This window comes from Aedes aegypti, chromosome 1 (assembly GCF_002204515.2).
Source record: "Aedes aegypti strain LVP_AGWG chromosome 1, AaegL5.0 Primary Assembly, whole genome shotgun sequence".
Lineage (NCBI taxonomy): Eukaryota > Metazoa > Arthropoda > Insecta > Diptera > Culicidae > Aedes > Aedes aegypti.
In genome coordinates, this window is record NC_035107.1 from 127,646,594 (window position 1) to 127,667,065 (window position 20,472).

General features: G+C 38.6%; 1 protein-coding gene across 3 annotated transcripts in view; it reads left to right on the top strand.

Moving 5' to 3' along the window:
* LOC5568687 (protein lozenge) overlaps nucleotides 1-20,472 on the top strand; it is a 135,097-nt gene that overhangs the window by 42,918 nt on the left and 71,707 nt on the right. For all 3 annotated transcript variants that reach the window (XM_021847344.1, XM_021847331.1, XM_001658044.2), the window contains one exon: nucleotides 10,489-10,602. In XM_021847344.1, coding sequence (XP_021703036.1) covers nucleotides 10,489-10,602 — 114 coding nt within the window. The remainder of the gene's footprint in view (nucleotides 1-10,488; nucleotides 10,603-20,472) is intronic.

Consider the following 20,472-nt stretch of genomic DNA (forward strand, 5'->3'; position numbering starts at 1 on the left):
AAAAAAAAATTGCGTGCTCCTCTAAAATTGCATCTCCCATTAGATGCGTGTAAACTCAAAGCAAGGTGTAGGAAATGATTTGTTTTGTGCGAGACAAAGCGAAGAACAATCTCTACTCTTGCAATATATTCGTGCCAGCACAAAAATTAACGCTAGGTTATAATAGATCAGTAAGATATGCTTTGACGGCTTAATTAATGTTCTGCAAAAGCTAATAGTTGTGGAACTCAATCGGAAGTTTTTAAAACTTTCTTAAGGTTTAAAACAGTACTTTTAACTACTATTTCTTCTACTATTGCTTCCTTTTCGATCCTTGTTTGGATCAGTGAAAGCTAGCGATGGTAATCCTTCTTGGACATCGGCTAGGAAAAAAACCTCTCAGAAGATCACAGTTTCTTTCGTTTATTCACTGAGCATGGCTGCAACCACGAAAAAAAGGAAGGATGAATCTCTGTATTCACAACTTCCTTCCAAAAAAAGTGGGATTTAAAACTGTCACTTAACGTGGCAAAAATGGTCTTTCTTCCATTTTCTCCGGAATGCGCGCTTTCTTCCAAGGATGAAATGGTTAATGTCGATAATTGCATCGAAATGAGCAACCTATTTGATACTTTAGACAAATTTTCCGAACACCAAATCGAAGCACCCTCTAGCCCAGGCTCTTTGATTCAAGTGGGAAAACAGAGATTGCAGCCAATTTTGGTCAATTGTTCCGAATTTGAAGGATTTGAAGGCAGGAGATCTTAAACTCCAGTAGAGGATTCAAGGTTTCCTTCCAAATAGCAAAGAAAGAGGACTGTTGCAATTTGCCGGAAATTCTTAAAGATCGCGAACTTCTTCTCAAACATCTTGAAGAGAAGAAGCACAATTTTTTTACTTACAAAACTGAACGTTTGTTCAAAGTTGAAAGGTCTCTCAAGTGACTATAAGTCACATGAAGAGATCAAAAATGGAATAAATGATTTACTTGGATTTTCCCCAGTCCAAGTAATCATTATGAAAAAGAGAACCCAATCTGGCATTGTTCGGAAAGGGCTACGCACCAACTACGACCCGTCAAAACCAGCCCATGCACTGTACTTGAGAAATTCTTTTTTGATTGCTCAAGTGGTGTACAGTGCATCGACATGACCCTTGGACTCAGACCCTTATCTCCCCGGAACCACCTTTCGGTATTTCTTTGGGGAGGGACCAGTGCATATAGCACAACACGTGTAGCAGAAGTAGCCTAGGCAAACTTCTTCTCCTAGCCGACTTCAACAATGTTACAAGGGACCAACCTCGGCAGGGCTAGTCCTCTGCAGCCAACTCTTGGTCGGCGCGCCATAGGCGTTGCAATTCTAACATAATGTGAGTGACAGCCGTAGTTACTGCATTCCAGCACTGGGCAGCCGCACACATTCTCTCTATTATATTGTCGGGGGACACATCCCCTCCGCATGTAGCGAGCATGCAACCTCTCACAACAATGAAAAGGGAGCAATCCAACACTACATGCTCCGCTGTTTCCTCCACACCAGCACAATTGGGGCACGCAGGAGATCCCGAGTGCCCGAACCTATGCAGGTACTGTCTATGGCAACCATGTCCTGACAGAAACTGCGTCAGGTGGAAGCTCACTTCCCCACGGTTTCTTTCATACTAATCTGACACATTTGGTATTAGCCGATGAGTCCATCTACCCTTAGTCGAGTTATACTATTCCTGCTGTCAATTTCCGAGCGTTGCCTCTTTACACGTGTCGTGGACTCTTCTGGTACCTCTTTGGTTGAACCATTGAACATCTTCCTTGTTGGTGAACCCGAGGGGGGCCATCCCGGCTATGATGCACATGGCCTTTTTAGATACCGTCCGGTATGCACTTGCTTTTCTCAAGCACATTATCCTGTACGTGCTTTCTAACCACTTAAGGTTTTTGCCAAAATTCACCTCTCTGAATGCTGCGCCGCGTTCTTCTCTTTGTGCTTCTGTGCATGCGCGTTGCATTCTTCGTCTAGCCCGAAGGCAGATTGCTCAAAGATTTGCAATTGATTCGAACCACCAGTACACCGGCGGCCTGTTCTCTCTAGGAGAGCTTTTCTTGTCATGAAAGCATCACACGCTCGTGATATCACAGCAACTAGCTCTTCACCGTTTAGGTCCAGAGTATTCCGTTCGTGCCTCAGGGCTTTAGTGAATACTTCGCCGTCGAAGCGCACTGTTTTCCATCCTCGGGCTTGGGTCGAGTTACACCGCGCTGCCTTCCGCCCGCCTGGTATTATACTATAATGAGTATAACCGTCATCAACACGCCAGTTTATGGTACCGTAAAACGGGGTAACTTTGATAGTTTTTTCAAAGAAAATAAACCCTTTACGTAATTAATGAACCATTCCTTACAAAAATGGTCCCAGTTTGTGAAAATGCTTTTCGCTAAGAGATTTGATACCGTATTCAAGTTCTATGATAACTAGGCTGCAGAAGTTCCTGCAGAAGCTTCTAGCTATCATCCAATCAGTTTGCTTTTCTCCATCAGTATTTTTTTGAAAAGGTAATTTTGAACAGAATAATGGTCCAAATCAATGAAAATTTAATTTTTGTCAATAAACAGCTTTGATTCCGACATGGACATTCGACCACTTACCGTCAAACGGGGTAACTTGTAACAATTTTCAACTTCAAGGCTATATGGATGAAAAATTTGAGGATGCAGGTGAAACAAAAACAATCTGGTAATCTAAATGCCATGTAAAGAATACCACGCGGTATCAATTTTATCGATATTTTGTTTTCTGGGATCAGGAGAGACTAAAAATATGCATTTTCAATGCTACCCCTGATGTGGGGTTACATGCAACACACAGTGTTACCTAAAGTACACTATTAAAAATATATCCTATATCATGTTATTATGATCATTTAGTAAAATTCTGCTGCAAAAGCATGACAAAAATCAGAAACAGGCCACTCTACTCTTAGAAAACTAATTAGTATTGATTGTATTGTGAGTATTAATCCAATGCAATTGAAAACTCCATTGGCATTGCACAGGGTGTCCATACGAGGAAATTCTAGCATATCATAAGTCTTGATAGTTATTGGAAAGCCATTAGAACGTTTTAATGCAACTTTTCTACAAATACAATGGTATTTTGGGTTTTACTTCACATAACTTATTTTTTTATACATATTTAACTCAAAGCGACGTATCACATATTGAAATGTATGCCTGAAAATGGTCACTGTTGGTTTTTTTTGACATAACTTTAGTCATATTTAATGCAGAAAGTTTCCAATGACAGATCTGCAAGTTAATTCTTCTACAACTTTTCAAACTTTTTCATTATTTTCATGAATAAAATAAATTTTAATGTAATAATAATGCGATTCATGTAATTTTTCCAATATTAAGTACCAAACGTGTATAGAATTGAATATGATACAAAAAATTGAATGTTACTGAACAAATATATGTTTAATTTTGCCTATTCATGTGTTTTCTAAGACAAACGATAAGGAATATCAAACAATTGAAACCAAAATTGCTGTTGCAAGTTACCCCACTAGGGTAGTCAAAAACGTTTTTGAATTTTCAAAGTGTTTAAACATGAAATTACCAAAACTTTTATATTGTTAATTTGTACACTACTAAGTACTGTAAGTGATAGCAGATGCCTCGAATGACATAATTCTACCGTTTGTGTGGTGCGAGGAACGTTTTCAGCATTAATTTCATACAATCCAATGTGTAATATTTTTTTCACCTTTAGCAAACCAACCAAAAAAGAAACTATATGTAAACCCTCGCCAAAATCTTCTGTTGTATATCTTAAGTCAATAAACGGCGGAATAAGTTATGATAATTTAACTCAATGCTAAAATAAACGTCAATTCAGTTACGTGTCGAAGTGTTGCAAGTTTCCCCCCTGTTGCAAGATACCCCGTTTGACGGTACCAAATTTTACGTGTAACAAATTTGATTCGTTCCAACAAATCTGAAAGCTGCCTTAAGTTTGTGGGCTTCGTGGTTGTGCGGTTAGTGTTACCAAACATGCAGCCACATCGTGTCAAGGAGTGTGGGTTCAATTCCGGAAAACTTTTCGTCAGGAAAGTATTTCGACTGTGCTTCTGGGCGTTACAGGCTAGTCCGTTGTCTAGTGGGGTGCTTCCTTCAAAAGGCAAAAGTCCACTGGAAGCATTAACGATTAGGTGTCTTTAAAAAAAGGATATTCTACCGGTCTTGCCCTTCTAGACATAGTAAAAGCATTCGACAGCATTTGGCATAAAGACTTGATTGTAAAATAAAAAAAAAACTGATTTACTAATTAGTATTTGTGATAACTTCAGTTTTGAAGTGGTTGTGTGCAATGCCAACTTCGGCGAGCCGGAAGTTCACGAAGTTGCCGAAGAGGACGTCATGTTCGGCAAGCTGCGAACAAATTTTTGACAGGCTTGTCGTCACCATCAGCTGATCGTGCGAACAGTTTAGTTCGCGATTTTTCCGCTAGGTGGCGCTAGTGAGCATGCAAAATTGAGCATCTTGAACTAGTTCTAGCTTGTGATCCATAAGAGATAGAAAGTTCGGGTCTTGGGCAAAGTTACTCAGGGGTTCAAGGACATACCGAAAGGGAACAGTTAAGTTCGCGATTTTGCCGCTAGGTGGCGCAAGTGAGCATGTAAAATTGAGCATTACTAGTTCTAGCTTGTAATCCATAAGAGATAGAAAGTTCGCGTCTTCGGCAAAGTTGCTCAGGGGTTCAAGGACATCCGGAAAGCGAACAGTTTAGTTCGCGTTTTTTCGCTAGGTGGCACTAGTGAGCATGTAAAATTTGGCATTTTGAACTAGTTCTAGCTTGTGATCCATAAGAGATAGAAAGTTCGGGTCTCCGGCAAAGTTGCTCAGGGGTTCAAGGACATCCGGAAAGCGATCAGATTAGTTCGCGATTTTGCCGCTAGGTGGTGCTAGTGAGCATGCAAAATTGAGCATTTCAAACGAGTTCTAGCTTGTGATCCATAAGAGATAGAAAGTTCGGGTCTTCGCAAAGTTGCTCAGGGGTTCAAGGACATCCGGAAGGGAAACAGTTTAGTTCGCGATTTTGCCGCTAGGTGGCGCTAGTGAGCATGTAAAATTGAGCATTTCAAACTAGTTCTAGCTTGTGATCCATAAGAGATAGAAAGTTCGGGTCTTCGGCAAAGTTGCTCAGGAGTTCAAGGACATCCGGAAAGCGAACAGTTTAGTTCGCGATTTTGCCGCTTGGTGACGCTAGTGAGCATGCATTCAAAAATGAAGTGTCACATGACATGAATCATTTGGATATAAAGCGAATCATATCTGAATAAATTGAACAAGAATGTAATCGGTTCTGAATTACTTGTATATGAAGTGAATATTATCTTAAACACTTGACTATGAAGTGAATCAGACATGAATCACATGAAGTGATTCTCACCTGAAACACTTGAATATGAAGTGAATCGGACATGAGTCTCTTGGATATGGAGCTAGTCAAATCTGAAACATTTGAATATAAAGTGAATGAGAACTGAATGCCTTAAATTTACTTCAAAAATCAAACATCAATCACTTGGATATTGAACTAATCAAATCTGAAAAACGTACATAAAGTGATTCAAGCATGAATCACTTGAAATTGAAGTGAATCATCCCTAACCTGCTTGAACATCAAGCCATACCTGTAAAAGTGGAAAATTCTTGATAAATCAAACCTGCACTACTTGAATATCAAATAATGCGTACTTGAAATAGGTGAATATGAAGTGCTTCAGAGTTTATAAAGCGAATCAAACCTGAATCACTTGAATATGGAGCGAATCCGACATGAATCACTTGGATATGAAGCGAATCAAACATAAATCACTGGAAATAAATCCCAAATCTCTTGAATATGAAATCAATCAGACCTGAATCACTTGTAAATAAAGTGAATCAAACTTGAAACATTTGAAAATGAAGTGAATCACTTGAAATTATTTGAACATCAATGAATCAAATCTAAAACAGCCGAATATGAGTGAATCAGATAAGAATCACTAGGATATGGAGCAAACTGAACCACTTGAAAATGAAATGAATCAATTCTGAATCACTTAATAATAAAGTGAATCTATTGAATATAAAATGAATCAATCCTGAGTCACTTGAACATGGAGTGAATTTGACATGATTTTTGTTTACTCCATATTCAAGTCAAACCTGAATTTCCTGAATATAGAGTGAATCAAACCCAAAAGACATAAATATAAAGAGAATAAGACATCAATCACTTGGATATGAAGTCAACCAAACTTGAACCATGAAGAGACTCTGACTTGAATAATTTGAATATGATGAATATGAGTCCTGACTGAATCACTCGCACATGGAGTAAGTCATACCAGAATCACTAGAATATGAATCAGATATGATACACTTGAATATACATTTGATCAGACCTGAATCACTTTAATTTAATATGATTCCATCCTTAATCACTTCAACTTCCAAATTTCAAAGGATTTCTGAACAGCATTCTGGAAATTCTATCTTATCAAATTCATAGTGTTTAGGTACAGTCATCCCTCCAGATTAAACTGTTTCCTGGATGCCCTTGCCTTTCCAAACAACTTTGCCGAAGACTCAAACTTTCTATCTCATCTGGCTCGAATGATAGAATTTGTTTCATATATTTTATTAAATATGCGTACAAGTGCAACCTAGTGGCAAAATTAGGAACCAAAAAATTTGATATTTGGATGTCCTTTACTTTATTTCTGTTCTTTACTTACCGAAGACTCGAACTTTCTATCTCTTGTGGATCGCAAGCTAGAACTAGTTCAAAATGCTCAGTTTTATATGCTCATTAGCACCACCTAGCGGCAAAATCTCGAACCAAACTATCTGTCTTCCGGATGTCCTTGACTTTCTGAACAACTTTGCCGAAGACTCGAACTTTCTATCTCTTATGGATCACAAGCTAGAACTCATTTGAAATGCTCAATTTTACATGCTGACTGGCGCCACCTAGCGGCAAAATCGCGAACTAAACTGTTCGCTTTCCGGATGTCCTTGATCCCCTGAACAACTTTGCTGAAGATCGCTTCTTTGCAAGTCGTAAGGATCTCGAGATATAGCAATGTGAATTAACCTGTTTTGAGGTGATGCTAAACTTTTTGGGGGTGATTCATTATTCAGCTGAGAGTTGCAATACTTATTTCAGATTCCGTATTTATGATGGGAAGTGTACCAATACCTACACATCGTTCAATTCGCTTCGACCACACCTCTAAATACCCCACATAAGGCGGGGACAGCTGCTTAATTTCTAAGCAGCTTTTGAATATAAAAACGAAAATATATGTCCAATAGTTTTCAATTGCCTTTAAAAGAAAGAAACTCTGATCTTTATTATTCCTTCTTATTCATAAGACATTCAAACATTTCGATGATAGGTGAAAGTTGGATCACTGATTTCAATATCAATAGTAATGATACTTCAAATAACATTTTCAACATCCTGGATTCAAAATTTTGCCCTAATCTGTACGCTGTGGTATTTATAAGTTATACATCGAATTTGATGAAATGCTGTACGTTCATTAATACGGCTATCAAAAATCAATCACAACAAAACTCAATCATATTTTTCTCAAACAAATCTCATTCTAGTCAGATCATTAACAACAAAATTAGTAATGCAGAGTGCATAAAATTACACCGCAACCAATCCTGATGTCCCTTTTTCACTTTCCATCTCTGTGGTCGTGGTTCCAGTGGTGCGTGGTCAAAAAATTAAACTAAAAATGGAGTTTGTCTTAAGTTCCTACTAAACGAACGAATGCGTCGGCCCCAAAGGATGGTAGACTCACCGACGGCAAATTCATCTTCCGCATCATGATGGGCGGCAGCCTTTCGGGGGAAGATCAACCACACTGAGAAAACCAAACACTTCGGTTTGGTTTCATAGCTAATTGATTTTCAACGATTCTTCCCAAATGTATATGACCAAGCACATGAATATCTACACAACTGACAACTTCCAGGCCAGTGGGTTTTACGGTGGTGACGACCTGCCGTTGCTCTGCGGTGTGGTAGTTAAACTGGGCCAAACATTTGTTCGCCGCAAACTTTGATTTGCACCTATAAATTATAAAATTTCGGGTTTGAGGTTATGTTAGGGAGGTTTCCTTCTATACGGTCAGTTGAAAGTGAGTGTGCGCACGCCGTCGGCAGCGGTTTCAAGGAACAAGGAGCAGTAATTAATGATGAAATTTTACGACCTTTTTTTCTACGGTAGTGATCTGATCGAGTCTGAACAAAAAAATCAAGCTTCCGAAGGTATGGTCGCGCATACCGGCGGCGTAATCGATTACCAAGGAGAGCGTCCGTAAATTACTCAACGCGATTCTTCAAAGCATTAAAATGAAGTGTTAATGCTACTTTAATATTTTTAAATCACAGCTTAAATCATTTTTACGACGTCATAATCCGCTCACACTTTGCTATACTTTCCATTCTGTCCGATCTTTTCAGTCAATGCGCGCACGCTTTGTTCTCAAAACCCATCTGGGCAATCCATTTCTGTGCGCTGAAGGTGAATTTCTGATGGATCCTTTACGTCCAAGCCGCCGAATCCCGAAGTGAGAGAACCTATATCACTCTTCATTTGTCCCAGGCCGATGCTGTATAGAGATATGCTTTCGAAGGAATGAGCAAAAATAATTAATGGCCGTTATTTACAACAATGAAATATATTCCCTTGTGCCGTAGAGCAACACGTAACCAACGTTTAGCGGTTTTAGAGGAACCGCCTACAACAATATAACTAGTCAGGGGTTTTGGATTGTGCGGCAATACGACGCCTTCTGCATTTAAAATGGAACCGCAACTGTAAAACTGCAAATTAAGTACCTCTCTTGAAAGCTAGTAAGGATACATTATTTTATTTTCTATTGATATTACAGCAAATGTATTGGATTCTAATCTTTTTTCAATAATATAGAATAGACCCCTCTGAACGCAGCAAGTGTCCATTGCCTTTATAACCTCCATTAATTGAATATAGCACTGAACTTCCATCGAGACGATAAATGCTGCAACGATGCAAAGATTGCACCACTTGCTGACAAACTGCAGGGTAGCTCTTACCAAACATCTGTAATATTCTATCACCTGAAAGTCTTCAGGAAAAGATGCTGCTCCGAAGAAGAAAATGGTTCAATCGTCGGAAAGACAGAGAGATGAGCTCTGCACAGTAATTTATCGTTCAAACGCAAGCTGTGCGCACAGAACGAAGAAAGTGTCGTAGGCAATTGGAACAGAAAGAGTGAAAATTATTAAGCACAAACCACAAACGAAAGACGTCTCCGAGCTTGTCCGATGATATCTCATACGTTTTACATTGAAAATGGTTTCCGAGTTGCGCTTACAATACAATGTTCTTCAGTTTTATTTCGCCACGAGACAACTCGAATTGAACTAGTCCAGGGCTAGATATCTCGTTTGCATATTAAGAAACTCAATTCATTTTATTTCTTCACCTTTCCATTATTTTTTCTCATCATAACCACGCAGTATACTGCTTTATGGAAAACTCCTCTACAAAGCTGCCATCAAATGTTTCTGACAGTTTACCATCACAAGTTTTGAAAATATTTTTTACGTCAGAGATGTGGATGATTGCTCTAAGATAATTAAAATACAAACACCTAAATAATTATGTATACAAAAACCTTTCTAGCCTCTTTATTTATGTTGGAATGCAAATTTTAGCGGTGGGGGCGCCTAGTTATGCCGAAAGGTGGAGTACAATATTTGAAACCACTATATGTAACAAAAAAAAAAAAAAGAATGGGAGAAATTCGATGATAAAGTTCAAGTGTTTATTTCGCAAATAAAATGTTGCCTTAAATGTACACCTGAAAAATAATTTCTGACAGAGGTCTCTGAGTCACAAGTCACAAATATCAATCATTTCAATTTAGCTACTTGAGTTGGTGATTGGCTCCTTTTTAAGGTGATAATTTAAGTACGACCCGCGAATTAATTTTGCCATTTTTTTTATTTTAAACCTGAATGAAAAAAACTCGTTTATAGAACATTTCTTTTCTATCCTAAGGTTATTACAAACAGTTTACTTATTCGCAGACAGAATGCTAAAAAAAAATATTTTTTTAATACATATAATGTTTTTATATATTTTTTATAAAGGGGTTGAACACAATATTTTCGTATTACAGTCAAATCTCTCTTACTCGATATTTTGTATCCCTATATCGAGTTAAAGAACCATAGAGAAAGTGGTTTTCATGGCTAACTCGATGGTCTCTTGGATCGCAGTTGCACTGGTTATGTGTTCTGTAACTCGATACTTCTCTAACTCTATGGTCCCTTCAATATCGAGTTATGAAGAGTTGAGTGTATTTTGTTTGTTACTGACAAATATTGGCGAAAAATTTTCAATTTAGCATCCTCACAAATCACTCATATGTTTATCTTTCTTTCGTTCACAGGGAAAAGTTTCACGCTTTCAATCACAGTCTCAACCACCCCACCACAAGTGACAACCTACACCAAAGCCATCAAGGTGACCGTTGATGGACCACGAGAGCCCCGTTCAAAAACCAGTGAGTAGTATGACTTTTTATAAAAGTTCAATAATCAGTTGATTTTCCCTAAATGACTTAGAGTCAGGCGTTTTCGTTTTTCAAAAATAATATAAAGTATTGGACATATTGAATATTTTCGAAGCTACGATTCAATGCAATAAGTTAAGAATTTTCGCATTTTCTCCTATGCCTCTTTAAGTTATTAGCCGAAATGTGAACACTTACTCTTGTTACTCCGGTCGATTACATCCCACAGTCCGTAATCAGAAAGGTTCTCACACCCCCAAGAAGTGAGCGTCAATCTCTCCGCTTGGGTAAAAGAATTAAAATTCCATAATTAGTCCCTTTATGATATGTGCATATGACAAGCCCCGGGGCGCTGCTTGCCAGTCTTGCCGCTGCAGCTCGAAGGCAGCGGCTAGTGAGCATTTCCAGCTCAAAACGCAAAGCGCAGAGACGCTAACTTGTCCGAATTGAATGAAATTTGGCACATGCATTCGTGGCTATCCAATATGACATTTCCATCAAAATTGGGCTAAATTTCCTAGACTGCGTTTTGAAAAAGGCCTATCAAATAAAGGGATTGTTATGATTTAAATATTTATAACTCAAAAATGGTGCAATAGACAAAAATGATACTTTGAAGTAGTTTCGATCTTTTAATATTTGAAGACTTTGATAATTTGCTGTTTCAACTCGTTTTTCATGGGTCGAAATAGCAAATTGTTGATATACACTCCCGTGCAAAAATTGGGTTCACCCCTTCAAAAACATACAAAAGTGTTTTGTACATATCTCTGTGATTATACGTCCTATTGAAGAGCATCTATGGCGCATTTGAAAGATAATGAGTTAAACTTACTTCGTAGGTGTTTTTTCCAGAAACATTTTTTAAAATTTTGTTTACTAAATATTTACCTAAAATTGTGACATTTTTCAAAAAACACACTGTAAATACATAGCTAATTTACTCAGCATTGGATCGACCAAAATTGACAATTGATGCGTCATTAGAACCGTAATGTTATATTCTTTGAAGAGCACTTACAAAAATTTGGCGGAAAAATCTGAAAACTATTCAAAATTTATGAAACATTCTTTCAAATCATAGAATTATTACTGAGTTTGGATTCACCTTTGCTGCACGCAAATCATTTTTGTCGTGTTTCAACCGATTTTAATAATTTTTAGCTTATTATAATGTAAATAATGGTTGGTACAAGATTGGTATGAGATTTTAGAAAATTTTTGTATTTTAAGTAAGTTTAAGTGAACCCAAACTTTTGCACGATGACTTGAATCACTATTTTATTAATAATAAATAATTTTCAGATTTTTCCGCCAAACTTTTGCAGGTGCTTCTCAACAAATATAAGATTACGGTTCTAATGACGTGCTAATTTAAAAATTTGGTCGATCCAATGCTAAAAAAAATTAGCCATATTATTTAAGTGTAATTTCAAAAAAAAAAATATCACGGCTTTGAGTAAAAATTTAGTAAACAGAATTTAAAAAATGTATTTGTCAAAATACCTACGAAGTAAGATTAGCTAATTGCTTTTTGAAAGCGCCATATAGAGTTTCAATTAAATATGTAATCACAGAGATATGTACAAAACACTTATGTATGTTTTCAGGAGGTGAATCCAAACCTTTGCACGGGAGTGTATTTGATATCATCTAAGATTGTAGTTCCTAGCAAATGTTCTTTTTCTCAGCATAGGGTAAATGTACCAATAGTGGAGGTACTAAGCATGATTGAACTTCATTTAACCTCCTAAATCCAAGAAGCGCAATTAATGTACATGTTAATGTTTTAACGGGTAGTAACAACCATTGACTTAATGAGAAAAGTGATTTCATCGCAGTAATCCACGGTATGTCAGTGAAAAATAATACCTCCACTATTAGTACACTGTTCCTTTAGTTGCGGTATATTTTTAATTTGTGTTCCTATAGTTGCGGTATCCGTTGTTTTCTTATGGGATCCTCTACTATAGGAACACTTTACCGCAACTATTGGTACAAGTAAGAAAAGTTTTAGCAATTTTAGTGATATTTCATCAGTTTTGAAGCAATTTGAACGCTCTTTCCAACTATTCCGTGTATCAAAAAGCCAATACGTCGATTGGCAGTGTCGGTTCTGTGGCTAATATAATAAAATCAGTGAAAGCGGCACTACCGCAACTATAGGAACACCCACAACTAAGGGAACACTTATCCTAGTTATCATTTCAACTAAAATTAAACTACTTTTAATTTTTTTTTGCTTCTCAACAGTTTCTGTTTCTCAGCAGGTTTCAAATACATGAAAAGTTTTTTTTTAATATTATCCAAACGCAATCTAGATTCTTGAAGAAAAGTATCAATGGTTAAAGCGGGACGAGCTTAACTACCTGATGACACTAACTGCAAGGCAATGAGGCCCACTGAATTACTAAAGCGTATAGAGCCTTCCGCTTTTTTACTAGCACTATCGTTAAACTCGATGTCGGAAGTAATGCGCTGTATTGTTCATCATATACACTTCCCACTGAAAGTATGGAATCGTTACTATACTCAGTATTGCAGCACTCAAAACTTCAGCATCGCCTAAGACTTAGTGAAAAATCCTTTTCAAACAAAAGTGAGAAATCGTCGTAGCTGTTATATGTAATTTTAATAGTTTGAGTGTACAATGCGCACTCCGATAATATGTTTAACGGCAGCGCTGGTAAAAAACGGAAGGCGCCATTCGGTTAAGTGCCAGAACGACTATACTATTTCCGTGGTAGGGCGTGAATTGCCCTACTAGCGGAAATAGTATAGACCTACTAATTATAACAGTCTTCCATGCGGAATACAGCATCAGCAAATATGGCTAAACGATTGTAATTCATAAATGATCACCAGGAAAAAACTTTTTCACATTACTTTTTCAACGAGGATGGAAAATCTTCGCAATATTCAATAGCCAAAGCCACGTGATTTAATGACAACTTTAAAGAAATAGATCTTGATTTCAATGTTTCATGTTTTTATTTGAAATTGCCCGACCCAGACTTGAATTTTCAATCTTCGGAGTGTAACTCTTACATCTAACCTTAACACCAACTTGCATCTCTTAGAAGGAGTTCAATAAATTTCAATGATTTTCTACAACAAGCTGTCAATAATTGATTTTCATACAAGAGACATGATGTTCAAAATAAACGGGTTTTTATTGAAAGAACGAATCACTGTACAACTACGTTATATGAAAAGAAAATTAGTTTTTTTTTGCAATTCCGTTGCATATCTTACTACCTTTTATCGAAAGAATGAACAACATATCCCTCCAACAAACATAGTACTGAGAAGTACTATTTTTCGGAAATATTTCATAATGGATAGCAGTACTGAAAAGTAACCTTTTTAAGTTTTGTTTTCGATGTAGGCAAATTTAGAGGAAAATAACTATCATCGTTTTACAAATTTGCATAACCAGTTTTTATTTTCAAAATTGAAGCAATGTTCATGAAAACCTATCTTTGCATTACACTTGCTATCTGTAAGGCGCCGTCCACAAATTACGTAACGCTCTAGGAAGAGGAGGGTAGTAGACTCAAGTGTTACGACTCATTCTAAAATTTGAAATTTTTCACACAAAAAGCGTTACGGACGGGGGGGAGGGGGTCTAAAATTTCAGAGTTTAGCATTACGTAATAAATAATGCTGCCTAATGCGATGAAAGATTTTCAGAACAGATCTTTATCTAGACGCTATGGCGAAAGATGACAGTACAGTGATAGTTACGTTGAGTCAAGAACAACGCAATCGATGAACGAAGAAAGACGGGTTCCTAAACTTCAAATGACAAATTAACCGTCTAGCAAGCCGATACTTGTCGTAACAAATTATCCCTTTACTTGCGTAGTATGCAAGGGAGACTGTACAACTCTCGCCAAATCTCGTAGATTTGAAGGACTCAGCTATGATTCGAAATGGGCAACAATTAAAGAGTGCAAGTTGTGTCGTAAATGTCGTAAGTGTGTAATGTTTTTGAAAGCTCTCTTGCAAGAGAGTTAGCAAACGCCAGTCGGTTAGGATGACACCATCGAAGACGCAGAGTTCGAAAAATGGCTAAAATGGTTGGCCTTGTTTTCAAAGATGGAATCGATTGTAGTTCCGCGGTGCTATCGTGTGTTAATGTCGAAAGATGCAGAGATGCACACGTTGGTCGACGCAAGCGACCGGTGTGGCGGTTGTTTATCTTCGATTTGTATCACCAATCAAATGTGCGCTGGCGGGAGCAAAAACCAGGGTAAATCCACTAAAGTTTCTGTCCATCCCACGACTGTCGATGGATTCCAACGCGACTAAACGTTGCTGACGAAGGAACAAAATGAACACGAGTGCCTGACGTATCAACTGGCAGTCGTTGGATCCGAGGCCCAGACTTTCTTTGGCAAATTAAGTACACTTGGGCTTGCTTCGAAAAAAAAAAACAACGGATGAAGCACTTTGCCCATATCTTCTAGTACACACAACGGTAACGGAACCCGTGATAAATACACAACAATTCTTCAAGTGGAATTCACTGCTGCGCCGAACTGCTCACATTTGTCGGTGCATCGACAACCTAAAGCGTTCCACCAAGAAGATACCTCGCGTGATCGGTCCGCTAACTAAACAAGAACTCGAAAAGGCAAGATATTATCTATTCCGATTAGCTCAGTCAGATGTCTACGCAGATGAAATCGCTTTGTTAGCTACGGCATGTAACGCAAACAGATCCTCGAAACGTATCATTTGTCAAAATCCGCTCTTCCGTAGCGCCTTTGTCGACGAAAACGGAGTAGCTCGCGTTCAAGGGCGAACTAAGGCGTGCGCATTTATCCACCGTGATGCAGCCGAGCCTGTCATATTACCTCGACAACATCATGTAACAATGGATAGAAGAGGGATTCCTGCTGTTACATATAGCGACCGTGGCACAAATTTTCAAGCTGCCAGTAAAAAACTAAAAGCAGCAATTCAACAACTCGACCATGATTAGCTGGCAACTGAGTTCGCGTCTAGTTGGACTCAGTGGACCTTAATTTCACCACTTTCGTCACATATAGGCGGGGCATGGGAGCTATTAATACAATCCGTCAAGCAGAATCTAGCAGTAATACAGCCCAGCAGATTACCTACCGACGAAGAGCTCCATAACGCGATAGTGGAAGTCGAAAATATAGTTTACTTTCGTCCACTAATCGACATTCCAATCGACTATGACGATTCACCCGTGATGACACCCAACCACTTCCTGTTAGGTTCATCAAATGGTTTAAGATCTTGGGTGTTTCTCGATGACAACCCAGTAATACTGAGCAACTGCTATGCACCATTGCATTTAATGGCAGATATGTCCTGGAAGCGTTGGGTACGGGACTATCTGCCAACTATCACCCGTAGATCCAAGTGGTATACACCAATTATGATTGGTGACATCGGATGATCGTCGAGCCGAAGTTGTCCAGGAACTGCTGGCCAAATGGAAGGGTGATTGCCACACACGAGTCTCACGATGGTCAAGTTTGTCGAGCCACTGTGCAAACTGCTTCTGGTGGAAATTATGTACGATCGGCAGTGTCGCTGGCTGTTCTCGACGTAGGCGTTGGAAGGAATGCGCCTTCTGAGGTATCTAAAAAATCGAAGAGATTCACTTAGATTTTTTCTCTTAGTATATTTTTAGGGCTATTGGAACTTTTGTTTGAAATTCACTGAAACTTCTTCGAAGACACCATTTTCATTAAATGCACGGTTTTTGTGTTATAAATTTTCAAGTCTTGAAAATCCTCTTTATAATTTAGGCCATTTTTAAAACGTAGTCTAAGAAAATAAGCAAGACACGGGGAAATTAGACTACCCAAAAAATAAGCTCTTTAAACTCAAGTTTGGGTAAACTACATTTACTGTTTACTCACGATTGGGTTGTTTTGCCTCTCTCACAACAGCAATGTTGTCAAAAACAGAGAGAGAGACGCACCGACACAGCGTCGAAGTTCAATGGAATAAGCCAAATTTGGTTTCTTTCGAGTTTACAAAACATCAAGTTGTTTTAACTCACTACGGAGACTTCGAAAACTAACGCTGGGTATTGTTGTTTTTGCACTGAGTTGTTTTTTTCGCTGTTGTCAAACGAAAACTACCTTCTTCTTCTTCTTCTTGGCATTAATGTCTTCACTGTGACCGAGCCTGCTTCTCAGCTTAGTGTTCTTATGAGCACTTCCACAGTTATTACCTGAGAGCCAAAGTTGCCATTTTCGCATTCGTATATCGTGTGGCAGGTACGATTATACTCTATGCCCAGGGAAGTCAAGGAAATTTCTATTACGAAAGAAAAGATCCTGTACCGACCGGGAATCGAACCCAGACACCTTCAGCATGGCTTTGCTTTGTAGCCGCGGACTCTAACCACACGGCTAAGCGAGGCCCCGAAACTACCTAATGATAGCAAAATGCCAGTTATCCCAGGGAAGAACCGATTTCAGTCAAAATAGATCAAAGTATGGTTGATTTGTGGCTCCGTGCATATTGATGGGAAATAACATATTGGATAGCTTCTAATAAATGCGAAAAGTTCTATTTACACTGAAAATATTCAGTCTGAAAATGCCATTTCCATTTACGTTCCGAGCTGGAAATGCTCTACTCACAAGGCTGCTGATAAGAGCCGGGGCGGCTTTCTTTTTCATGACCGAGCGAAGGAGTAGCACTCTCAGCTTAAAGTTAATTGAAAGTCAGGATTTGACACTTTCCACGGGGGATTAATTAGGATACATGTTTTGTTGCTGCTGCCATTGTCGGCGACTTTCTTCGATTCTGCATGTCGTCGTATGGAAAATGTCATGCCTTTGCACAGAAATATCGTTATCCGTTGACGACGATGTTGCAGCTGTTTAAACAGCAGCGTAATGACGGGGTCTCTGAATTTTCCCTCCTCAGAATAACGTTAAGATAATTTTTTTATTCGTAGCAAAATGTTTTTGTTATTTTTCGACAGCCTACACGCGGAACAGAAGTATGACTTTGACCCGAGTGTTTTAAGAAAGAAAGTCAAATTTGCTTTCGATTACGAGAACGAAAATTCTCTGCACGCTGAAAAGAGAGGTTCGGAGGAAAAGTTTTCGTCGCCGTTTGAAAGGCGAAAGCGATGCTTCTTTGTGCTGTGCCGTGTTCTGTTGGGCTGAAATTAGAACGAAGTTGATCCTAACCGCAAGATTATAACATATGGTGTCGTATGAACGTTTTGTGATGTATCTTGTGATGAATTTACTCAATGTTTAGTTCGTCATCCTGGAAGCACAGCTGGAAGTGCATTAAAGTTCAATTAGGATTCGATTGTTATTAGCAAATTTTTATTCTTCAAGTCAATTCATTAAACATCTTTTTCATTTTTTGGAAATGCTAGTTTCTCAATTGATACTTAACGATGCAGTAGAGTTATCATCTTATTATTGGCATTACGTGCACACTGATACAGAGCCTGCTTCTCAGCTTAGTGTTCGAGTGAGCACTTTCATAGTTATTAACTGAGAGCTTTATTTGCCAAAGTTGCCGTTTTGGCATTCGTATATAGTTTGGCAGGTACGATGATACTCTATGCCCAGGGAAGTCAAGGAAATATCCATTACGAAAAGATCCTGGACCGACCGGAAAAGGAAACCAGATGCCGGCAGTGTGGCTTTATTGCCGACGTTACCATTAGACTAAGGAAGGCCCCTGAAACAATTTTCAATTGTAGATACAAGGTCATCTATTAAGAGCGTAACGCTTTGAAAAACGGAAAGGGTTTCCATATATTAGATGTATTTTAGGTAATTTATTAAATATTTTGAATTGGAATGCTCGTTCTCTGAGTGGCAAAGCTTTTTTATTTTTTAATAACTAATATCATACATATAGCAGTTATTACTGAAACTTATTTTTAACCTGGATCCAAACTCAAAAGAGATCCAAACTATTTTGTTCATCGTATTGATCGACTTGATGGGGCGTGTGGGGGAGTTGCAATCATCATTCATAGGCGTATGAAACATCAACATTTTTCGTTATTGGAAACTAAAGTTTTTGAAACTCTGGGTGTTTCTGTTAAAACAGAAACAAATATATTTTCGTAGCAGCCTATTTACCTTTTCAATGCACTGGGCTGCAAGTTAATTTCCTCCAAAATGACTTGCAAAAATTGACCCGATATAAGTCATTTTTCTTTGTCATTGGTGACTTTAATGCCAAAAATCCCTCATACGTGAGGTGGAGTAAATTCTCCGTCTCAGATTTTCAGGCCATGCCTGTTTCCAAAGGCACGTGTTACTCATTAGTTTTTCTTCAGCTGTTGCTACCCTATACCACCGTCGGTCAGCCGGAAATAATCCACTAGCATACGGCTTTTGGTGTCTGTCACTCTCTGGCACCCTTCATCGAACCAGTCGTTTCGTCATCGATTTTTGACCAGTACTAATCATGTCCCATATCGTTTTGGTTACAACTACTTGAATAGAGTCTCACTAGCTGTTGACATCTCCAGACACTTTAGTTCTTCCTAACTGCTCGAGGTGATGTGTAGGTACCCAATCCAACGACATGCGTTGGATATTTAAGCACATCTTTCTGTTATTTCTGATACTCATAACGCTGCATAACCAAGCTCGAATTGAAGCTACGAATAGATAATAATCCATGTCTATGTTAGAGCATCGAAAAGTCCCAACATCTATGAAATCTGAAAAATGCACCGCCACTCGGGTGTAGCCAGATGTGCTTCTGGATATTCTTACGTGAAAAGTAATTACTTTTGATTACCATCCCGTCACCGATGACTATCTTGACAGCTTGTTTTGGGCATTCTCCTTAGGTCTTCTGGCTCTGGTTCAAGAATTTGCTCTGCATTCTCAACACTTATGAAGTGTTGGTGTTCTCCGGTTTAAATCCAGCGTATTTCCTGAACATTTGTCACATCCACGCAAGCATTCCGCAGTTCGCGATTCAGGTGCCCAACTTATTGTTTAAATTAAAGCAATTCATATAAGATTACTATAGACCATCGAAGTTTTCACACCTCCAACTAAGGACAGTAATGTGCATCCATACCAAATTGCTTAGCAATAGCGCGTGACCTTCGATAAGGAGAAATGCCTCAAAATCCCTCTCTCTGCTTTGTTACCACACACTTCGATCGGCTGATAATGGAATTTGCATTCTCCGCATTCTGTTGTAGTATCATTTTGAAGCCGTGGGAAACCTTCCTCTCCCATGTTCGGTCTCGACAGTAGGCACAGTATCGAAACTAAGTGCGACTCGCGTTATCATTTGCACCACGACTCTCTCTTGTTCCGATCGAACATGTTATTCCACGGCAACGAACGACGAAAAAAAAGTGTTGCAAAGATAAGAATATGATCAAAATACGGAGCGTAGGGCTTGGGTATCAGTTTCCGTCATGTGTTCATGAATTAAAAATCTGTAAATTTGTTTCATGTTTAGAAACTGAAACGGTACTAATTAGAGAAATAAGCGTTTTAAACAGTTGCTGAGGCAAATGCTCTGACAAGAATTGGAGCTGTACCCTATTTTATGTTCTGTGGTTTAACTAAAGTCTTTGACCGAAGAATGAGGAGCGGTTAATGAATTTGCCCACGACTTGTGGGAACCAGATAAGCATCTCTCGTTTACTGGTTTGCGGCGGCTGATAGTGCTCTCTGGAGGCTGTCGGTCGGGATTTGGTGCCCTATTATATTGGGTGGAACCAGATAAGCATCTCTCGTTTACTGGTTTGCGGCGGCTGATAGTGCTCTCTGGAGGCTGTCGGTCGGGATTTGGTGCCCTATTATATTGGGTGGCGCCTTGATGAGGTGCAGATTCAATACAATAATAATTACC